Below are 9214 nucleotides of genomic sequence, written 5' to 3' on the forward strand. Positions count from 1 at the left end.
TCCAGTTTTAAGTACAATTTTGGCTTACATTTAGTTGTCGTGTATGTAGTGGTGTAGGAGTACAGTCATTGTGGATACAGGAAGAAGTGAGGAGAAATCATAGTATGATGGGAGGGAGTAGGGGCGTTACCAGTTTGATGGATCTGGGGAAGAAGCTATTTTGGAGTCTAGTTGTGTGCGACTGGAGCGTCCGGAACCTTCTACCAGATAGTAGGGGGACAAACAAGTTGTGACTGGGGTGAGTGGGGTCAAACATAATTTTGGTGGCTTTTTTTAAACTCCTGGTGTTGTAGATTTCCTGGATTGATAGTAAGGCATTGATGATGATGTGTTGGGCAGTTTTGAACATGTGCTGCAGTGCCTTATGGTCAGATGCAGTGCAGTTGCCGTACCAGACTGTGATGCAGCTGGTCAGTATGCTCTCCACTGTACATCTGTAGAAGTTGGTGAGGATCCGTGGATGCAGGCGTATTTTCTTCAGCCTTCTCAGGAAGTAAAGCTGCTGTTGTGCCTTCTTGATGAGACTGGAGGTGTTGAGTGCCCATGTGAGGTCCTTAGAGATGTGAACACCTAGGAATTTGAGGTTATTTACCATCTCTACCGCAGACCCTTTGATGTAGATGGGAGAGTGGACTTTTTCTTGTCTCCTGAAGTCAACGATCAACTCTTTGGTTTTGCTGATGTTGAAACATAGGTTGCTGGTTCGGAACCAGTCTGCAAGTTGTTTTATCTCCTCCCTGTAGGCAGTCTCATCGTTGTCAGTGATCAGGCCCAAGACTGTGGTATCATCAGCATACTTGATGATGGTTTTGTGCCAAACTTGGTAGTACAGTCATGGGTGAACGGGGAGTAAAGCAGTGGACTGAGCACACAGCCTTGAGGGGCACCAGTGTTAAGGGTGAGCGTGTTGGAGGTGAGGTTGCCAATCCTGACAGTCTGGGGTCTGCTGGTGAGGAAGTCTCACCAGCACCCAAAGCCTATCTAGCATTTATATATGACCCTCAGCATTCTGGGATGTAAGTTGCTTCATGAAGGCATGAGCCACACCTTTGTGGAAGCCCTTACTATCATTATACTTGGTGTCCCTCATTTACCCAGGTTTCTGCACATAACTGTATGTCCACTGCCTGTAGGTGTAACTTTTTTATGTGAGGGTAAAGGTCCAGTTCAGACAGCATTTGCTTGACCTTGGTTTCAGTATGCAGGATGTTTAGTATGTCAGACTGATTCGATTCAGAATAGCTTTGAGGGACATTTGTTCTGTTCTACTGCCTTGTGCCACTGTGTCCTTCCTCTCTGCCGGATTGGACTCGCACATCAGTAGGGATTGTCAGATTGGAAGGATAACTCTTCAGTAACTGAGTGAAACTACAGTAGCAGCTTTGACTGGCTTATTCACCTGTGAGTCCCTTGCCAGCTGCTACAATTTCATTTTTATTCAGTGTGTATTATTACTTGAGGGAATAGAGAAGAAATGGTCAGTCATTATTTTAATGTTTATAATGTTCCCAATACTCTTGATTTTGATTAATTTCCCTCCTCCAATGACTTTTTGTGTGATTGAGTCCTTGTATTTCCTGTCTGGCTTATATTTTGAAAGCTGATATTGGCTGTCTTGTAACAGATGGAAAGGAATTCCCGTGTTTTTTCTTGCAGAACTCATTCATGTGGTGTGCAGAGAGTGAGCCATATAAAGAGGTATTTTTTGCTGGCATACGAGAGTCAACACTGGAGTTAAACAGGGGTCATTATAATGGCATCAGAGCCCCTGTGGGTTAAGAGTGGAACGACTTTTGTTACAATTTGTCCTTTCAAGTTTTGTATATTGGTTGCGTCTGCTATTTTAATGGTACATGGAGAGCGTAGTGGGGCATCTGTTTAGAAAATAGGACGAAAGAACCAGTTGTCTTCCAGTGTGACAGTGGTATTACAATTTATGGTTTGCTTGTTGCAGAGAATGTCATGGAAGGGCTACCAAAACTGGGCTATCTTTTTCTAGAAAAACTAAAAACATTTTGCAACTGAGGGGTAGAAAAAATAAGTGATGGTACTTCAGAAAACTTAGAAAAATGTGTACTGAACTGAAGTACTTATTCTGTGCCACAGTCCTGAATTTCTTTAGTGGACTTTTCAAAAAGGGCCAATCTACTGGATTCTAATCTTAACAGATTCTTATTGTATTCTGTACTCTAATAAAGCTACTTACTGTGTTTCAGGTCCATGTCAAAATTGAGAAGAATCCTGAATTGGGTTTTAGTATATCGGGAGGTGTCGGAGGCAGAGGAAATCCATTCAGGCCGGAGGATAATGTATGTATTTTAAGAGTTTTCATATTTAACATTTAATATTGAACGTAAGGACTTAATTGGAATGAAATGTTAATTCCACACTTAGGACAGCTCAACAGCTAAATGTTTTTCTGTATGGAATTAACTTTTATTTTTGTTTGCAACCAAGCCAACACAAGCTGACGTAGCTCTTCCACGAGTATTTAAAATACTTAATGTTAAATATGCCAGTAAAAGAAAATAAGAGGAAAATCAGACCTGAGTGTTGATGCCCTACGTCTGAGCATATACAGTAGTTGAAGACATACTATGGTTACACACATGGATGTTTGTGTTTTCTTTTCGTAGCCTAGTGCTCATGATTACTGTTAATGAATCTTCATCTGCTTTACAGGGTATATTTGTAACACGAGTCCAGCCAGAGGGCCCTGCATCAAAGCTTTTGCAGCCTGGGGATAAGATTGTGCAGGTAATGTGTGGAGAAGCTCTAAAAATAATCTGATCAGATAGTTCACTAATGAGAAATATTTCCACCTCATTTTATTGTACTGCCAGATAGTAAAATTTAACTGAGATGCAGTATTTTGTCAATTGTTCTTGAAATTTGTTTTAATGTCATTCATGCTAAAAAAAGGAAACAATGATTACGTATTTTCTTTATTTTTGTGATTCAGAGACTGAATTGTGGATCAGAGTATACATTTGTTTTCATTTTCAGTGTATTTCAGACTGCTAACCTAGCGAACAATGGAAACCAGTCATGGAAAAAAATTGAAACCATTATACATGAACGTTTATAGCAGTATTCCAAGTATCTTGCCATGACTGTTTCATGATATAAAATAGTTGATTACTGTATAAGCAATATGTGTACATAATGGATTTCAATAAAACAGAATTCATTTGAAATAATAACAGAAGAATCAGAGCAATAGACTTGCAGAGGAAAGCAGGACAGTATAAGAAAATGCAAAAATATGCATTTCAAGATTCAATTCCATGGATATCTTTTAAATTTTTAACCTATAGACAAGGAGCATGTAAACCCATTTTCTGGCCAGCACGTTTTCACTAAGCACTTTAAAGCAATGTTCTGCAAACTACAGTGACATTTACTGGATACTTATATTCCCAACTATGGCATTATCAGAGTTCTGTGCTTTTTGAACAAAATATAGCAAATACATTGAATAGGTGTGGATCATATCTTACTGTAACAGGATATTCTATAATTTATATTTTGCTAAAATTAATTTAAAGTCACTCTGTACATTCATTTATGCTTATTAATTGCAGTGATTAAACTGTTGTTGAGCATAGCCGGGAAATGATTTCCGTGTTTCCTTTGGTAACATGTCACATCAAACATTTTTAGACTGTTTAAAAATATCGGTTGTTCATTTTCTAAAAATATATTTTTTATGGTACAGTACGTGTCACACGTTTTTGCAGAGGTTAATGCTTAATTATACCTATTAGAGGACTGTTCTAATGCTCATGTTTTTCATTGCAGGCAAATGGATACAACTTTGTTAATATTGATCATGGACAAGCGGTTTCCCTGTTAAAAACATTTCCCAATACTGTGGAACTTGTCATTGTCAGAGAAGTGTCTGCATAGAGCCCTGATCACAAGAGAAAAAGCCCAGCAAGAGAGACCATCTTGAAGGGGGAAAAACAAACTGAATGTTTGCTTCAATATTTTTGTAAACAAAGGAGCTGGTTATATATAAATAGATATATGAACTGCATCCATTAAAAGAAAATTTGAGCTTTGGGAAGGGGGAATACCACTGTGTTAAGTGGAAAGGGCACGCGTCTGGAAATAGGCATTTACAAGGCCTACACTGTGGGATTTTATTTTATTTTTTAACAAAAAGTCAGTGAATGATATACTCCTACATGAACAAACCTGTGTGCTTTCTGTACAGACTTGTAGGTTTATTTTTGAATACTTCATATACATTACTAAATAACATAAAGAGCTCTTGTAGTAAGCCTAAAGTGTAGCCGGTGAGCAGATGGCTGGGCTGTCTGCGGCCTAGATGTATATGCCTTTATTTTTAATCATCTTTTCTAACTTTTAAAATGCTGAAAACCACTTCTGTAGATGTAAGGGAGGGGGGTGGGAGATTTGGAGGACAATGCTATGTGCATATTGTGAAGATGAATGTGGTGCTGGATTGAGTTTTTGTATTTGGGCCAGATTAGATTCAATCTTTTAATTTCCCTGCTAGCCAGCAGTGGTTGATATAGCCAGGGACAGCTTTGAATGGCTACATGTCGTTGTGTGACACAGACCTGGATGTCACCAGCAGTGGTCGTTCATTAATGACTTGGATTCTCATGTCTGGGACGAATCATCCGTTTCTCTGTGGTGTTAGACCTCAGTTGCTTAATACACTGGGGAAAAAAGGGTGGCCAATATTGTCTTCTAAAAAGCCATCCGGCATGCCAGTCTGAGATCAAGTTATGCACTGCTTAGCAGCTTTTACCACCTCACCTACACTTGGTGCAAAGTACCTCTCTGAACAGCCTTTTTTGATGTTTGTGTTTATATAAGTGCATCAATAAATGAAAAACCACTGCCTGTGTCTTTATAATTTGGCTTATGTTATTGAGGTAATTTGTTGTGATGTTATGTTCTATTTAGAAAATCATGTTAAACTATCTTTTTAACGGGAAAGGAAAAATACACTGAAGAATGTCCCTGTATACGTCTCCGAATGTGAAATATCAAAAGTACTGGAACCTGTGAAAAAGACATTGGGGAAATTTGGGAAATATTGTTTGGCCTTAATTTGCCTTGCCTGGAGCACGTGGGAACAGGAAGTGTGTTGCTAGGTAACCAAAGTAAGTGCATGAACTGTGGCACAGTGTTGGCAAACTGCTGAGAATCCTGTAAGTGTGGAAGGGTGGTCGTGCCAGATCCTTTCCATTTTTGTTGGCATGTATCAAAGGGCTTAACTCTTAGGTCTACAACTGCGAATTAATGCAAACAAGGCTCGAGTTATTAAAGGGTTTCTGACACCTTTGTTTTAAGTGGGGAAAAAAACATGATCTGCCTTTCCATAGTGTACAAAGTATCCTTTTAAAAATTAAACTTGACTTTTTTACATTTTTTTAGAGAAAGCTTTTCATACCAGATTCCAGATGAGATTTTACAAAAATGCTAGGTGGAAGGCATGCATACAACTGCGCAGATTAGTAATGCCATAGAAGACCAAGAACTGTTTGAAGCAAGGTACCGATTCACACCTTGTGATCTGAGCAATATTAAAGACTGATGTACATGGCTAATGAGGTGTGTCCATCTGATCTAATGTGATACATTTGTTAAATAGCAATAGGTTACATTGTCTCCAGAAAAATATTTGCATTTTTTTATTCTGAAAGGAAACCCTTTAAGTACTCTTGGTTGTTATACAGTATTTTATATTTTTAGTTTTGTAATGAAGACATAGGAACTTACATTTAAAATTTGTAAGGAAAAGCAATGAAAAACAAGAATATGCTTTTTCCCCTCCCAGAGTCAAAAGTCAAAAATGCCCCAAGCTTTTGATGATGAATAACTTTTGCATCAGAAATCCTGCAGCAGAACTGTGTCGAACCCCCGCCTACCCCTCAGCCTTCAGCCAAACCTAAAACCACCAGTTTGTGGTTTTAGGTCACTCGCTGTTGTTTGCAGACATTGAACTATTCATTACTTACCTGGAGGTAGCTATCACAAATCACCATTAGTAAAGGGGGGGTAACAGGACTAATATTTGATAAAGGCTGCATGTGCCACAAGGGCAATTTTATATACGGTGTCTATTTTTTTTAAACTCTTCTGTTGAACCAGTGTTTTTTATTTTTAAATGCAGCAAATAGCTATGTTTACATGTGGCTTCAAACAAGAACCATTACACACACTGAGAGACTGTGGTGTAAAGAATATTCTGTGCATTAATTAATAATTATAATAATTGCTTACACTTATATAGCGCTTTTATGGACACTCCACTCAAAGCGCTTTACAGGTAATGGGGACTCCCCTCCACCACCACCAATGTGCAGCCACAACTGGATGATGTGACGGCAGCCATAGTGCACCAGTACACTCACCACACATCAGCTATCAGTGGGGAGGAGAGCAGAGTAATGAAGCCAATCCATTAAATTGGAGTCATGGTTTCTTGTCATCAGATGGACTATTTTTTTTCTGAATAACACAAGGAAGCTATTGTATCCGGTCTGGCAAAATTACTAGATCTATTTAGGTCCCCAAAAACAATTTGTAAGTCACCTTAAAAACTGAACTTCCATGTAAACATAGCTACTTTCGGCAATGATTTTATATATTTTAATAGGTTCAGTTCTTTAATGATATTGGCATTAAATTGACTGACCCTAAAATACCTAACTTCATTATAAACAGTTTAGTTTATAATGTCTTTATATATTTTGTGACTTTTCATAATGGGATCATAATGCTGTGGTACAGCGTTTATCTGGCAGATGGCCCAGTCAGCTTCTTTTTGTGTCTTTTCTAAATGGCATCAGACAGAAACACTTCACCCTCATTATGATTTGTCTGGGCATTTTCTGGCACTTTTTTTTCCCCACTGTGCACCACATTTCATTTATACTAAATCTTTTTTTTGCCCCCAGTACTTTTGAAAATTCAGGCTTCTCCTTGTACAAAGGCTTATTTTTCTATCTCCTATTACAGGCTATGCTCCTGTAGCTGGAGTCTGAGCACACCGGAGGCACACTTGAATATAAGCACTTCCCTGTCGGAAGCCAGCTTTCTTTCCTTAATGTAACAGCCGCAAATGACTGTTTGTCTCCATTAGTGTTTATCTTCAGTTTGTCAGTGAAAAATCATAACCTCAACAAAAGGACGCTGATAATTTGGAAGAATTTCTGGCTTTGCTCCGGTAATTTTGTACGTCTTATGGGGAGGACATAGATCTTTGCAGGAGAATCTCCTACTTTTAGATTCTGTATTCTAATATTGATGACGTTGAAGAGACGAATAGCAGGTATAAAGAAGCTAGGTATTACACTGCGGATCATGCTTTCTTTTGCCAAATCGTTAAAGAATTACTTCCTTTTTTAAAAAAAATGCTCAGATTAAATCATGTTGCAGCATATTGTTTTATTTATTTAGCACATTGTGTCTGTGATTTAGGCATTACTAATCATGTGTAAATACTTCAAAAATACATAAGGCATTAGTGAGATACATTTTTAAAACCAGCAATAAATGAAATGCAGATACAACCCCTTTTACTGTATAACTCTTTAATTTCAAAGGTTTCTCTGTAAGCAGCTACAATGAAATGATTGATATGCATTTATTCAACATTCCAGATTTTGTATATAATTAAACTGTTTTGAGGTAACCTGTGGATAATAGGAAATAAACTAATGCTCTTTAAACTTTGTTGTGAAAGTGGCTGTTGGTTTTATTTACAACATTCTTTATTATTTAAATGTTCCCTGTAGTTCCCAGTACTCTGTAGCAAGCTGTAAAGAATGTATTTTATTGTCATTGTGTACCACTTATGAAGCTGAGACACGGAATCAGCAGTTTATTGGAGGAATACAACTCCTAAATATCTCAGAGATGATTTAAAATGAATAATAAATTGTAAATTATCTCACTCTATATATAGGAGCCAAATTTATTTTTCATTCTCAGTGTTGTAACAAAAATAAAGCGACTTTTATTTGGGCTTAACCTTGAAGCCTACATGCAGAATCAGAAATTTAAATGTGGGTTAAAGGGAGTTTTTGGGAGTCCATTTATTCAGTGGAGGATCTTTTGGGCCTCCTCAATATCTATTTTAAAAAGTGTTAAGTGGATGTTCTCCACTAATATTTTCAGAGACAGCACGGATTTAACTGTTATTTTTTATGTCTACATCATCACATGCAATATACAAGGAGAATTTTAGAAATAAGTGTCATGCAAATGTGAAGTGATATGTTAATTTCTAATTCAAATGCTAGAAGTTTATTGTACACCTATATACATGTTATACAATAATTATGCAGTAATATATTCTTGTATAGTAATTCCTAAAGCTGGACTTTGTACTTAAATGTTTGTGTACAAACAGCAGTAAAAACATTTAGATCACAGTGCATTGTTGGTGTTTTTAGCTAGAAGATGTTATTCTTTTGGTTTTTTTTTTAAATTCCAATGAAATTCTACAGCCACTTGGAAAAAAGTAACAAGGGTATATATGCCATATTCTGATTATAAAAATATCAAGCATAAAAGTGTTAGTGTTTTTTCAATGATAATCTTGCCTGAGTTTGTGAATATTCCCTAAGATTATTTAGTAACATAATAGAGCAATGTATGTATACCTTTTTCAAAAACCTTCTCTATATTAACGTCTCAAAAGTGTAAACTATACTGATGATCCACAATGTGTTGGACTCAGAAGACAGCTTTTTACTGATGATGCAGAAGCAATATTTACCCATGAGAGGTGCAGCTATACAAGTCTCTTTAAACATTCTAAATGTTTTCAACACAAGGCCAGGTCACTGAAGATTTACCTAATCTGTTCTTGTGGAAGACCAATCTGAAACGATGCTAATGTCATTTATTGGTTTGGACGTTCTGGCCCTGATGGAAGAGTGCTACCTATTGGTCCACCAACACAACTTATCCAGAGATAAGCCACAGAGTTGTCTCTTCTGGATCGGTGACAATTTACAGGAGTTGCCTGGTTTTCCTCGGGGCACAAGATCTAAAAAAGGATATAAAAGTATAAAAGTTTATAAAAGCTTATAAAAATAGCTCAGTGGTATTTTTAAAATGTAAATGGTTTTGTTGACCTAATTTCTCTTGTCTGTAGCAAAACATTCAAATATTCTGCAAAGGAACAGGTAACGGGTTTATTCCATGCCGAAAAGAAAAGAAA

At 37.2% G+C, this 9214-nt stretch overlaps 1 protein-coding gene across 5 annotated transcripts in view; it reads left to right on the plus strand.

Annotated features, from left to right (window-relative positions):
- erbin (erbb2 interacting protein) overlaps positions 1-7719 on the plus strand; it is a 130159-nt gene extending 122440 nt beyond the window's left edge. For all 5 annotated transcript variants that reach the window (XM_088629299.1, XM_088629301.1, XM_088629297.1 and 2 more), the window contains 3 exons: positions 2217-2309; positions 2683-2757; positions 3802-7719. In XM_088629299.1, coding sequence (XP_088485425.1) covers positions 2217-2309; positions 2683-2757; positions 3802-3909 — 276 coding nt within the window. In that variant the 3' untranslated portion in view covers positions 3910-7719. The remainder of the gene's footprint in view (positions 1-2216; positions 2310-2682; positions 2758-3801) is intronic.
- The last annotated feature ends 1495 nt before the right edge of the window (positions 7720-9214 follow it).

This window comes from Lepisosteus platostomus, chromosome 4, assembly GCF_059453375.1.
Source record: "Lepisosteus platostomus isolate fLepPlt1 chromosome 4, fLepPlt1.hap1, whole genome shotgun sequence".
NCBI classification, from domain to species: domain Eukaryota; kingdom Metazoa; phylum Chordata; class Actinopteri; order Semionotiformes; family Lepisosteidae; genus Lepisosteus; species Lepisosteus platostomus.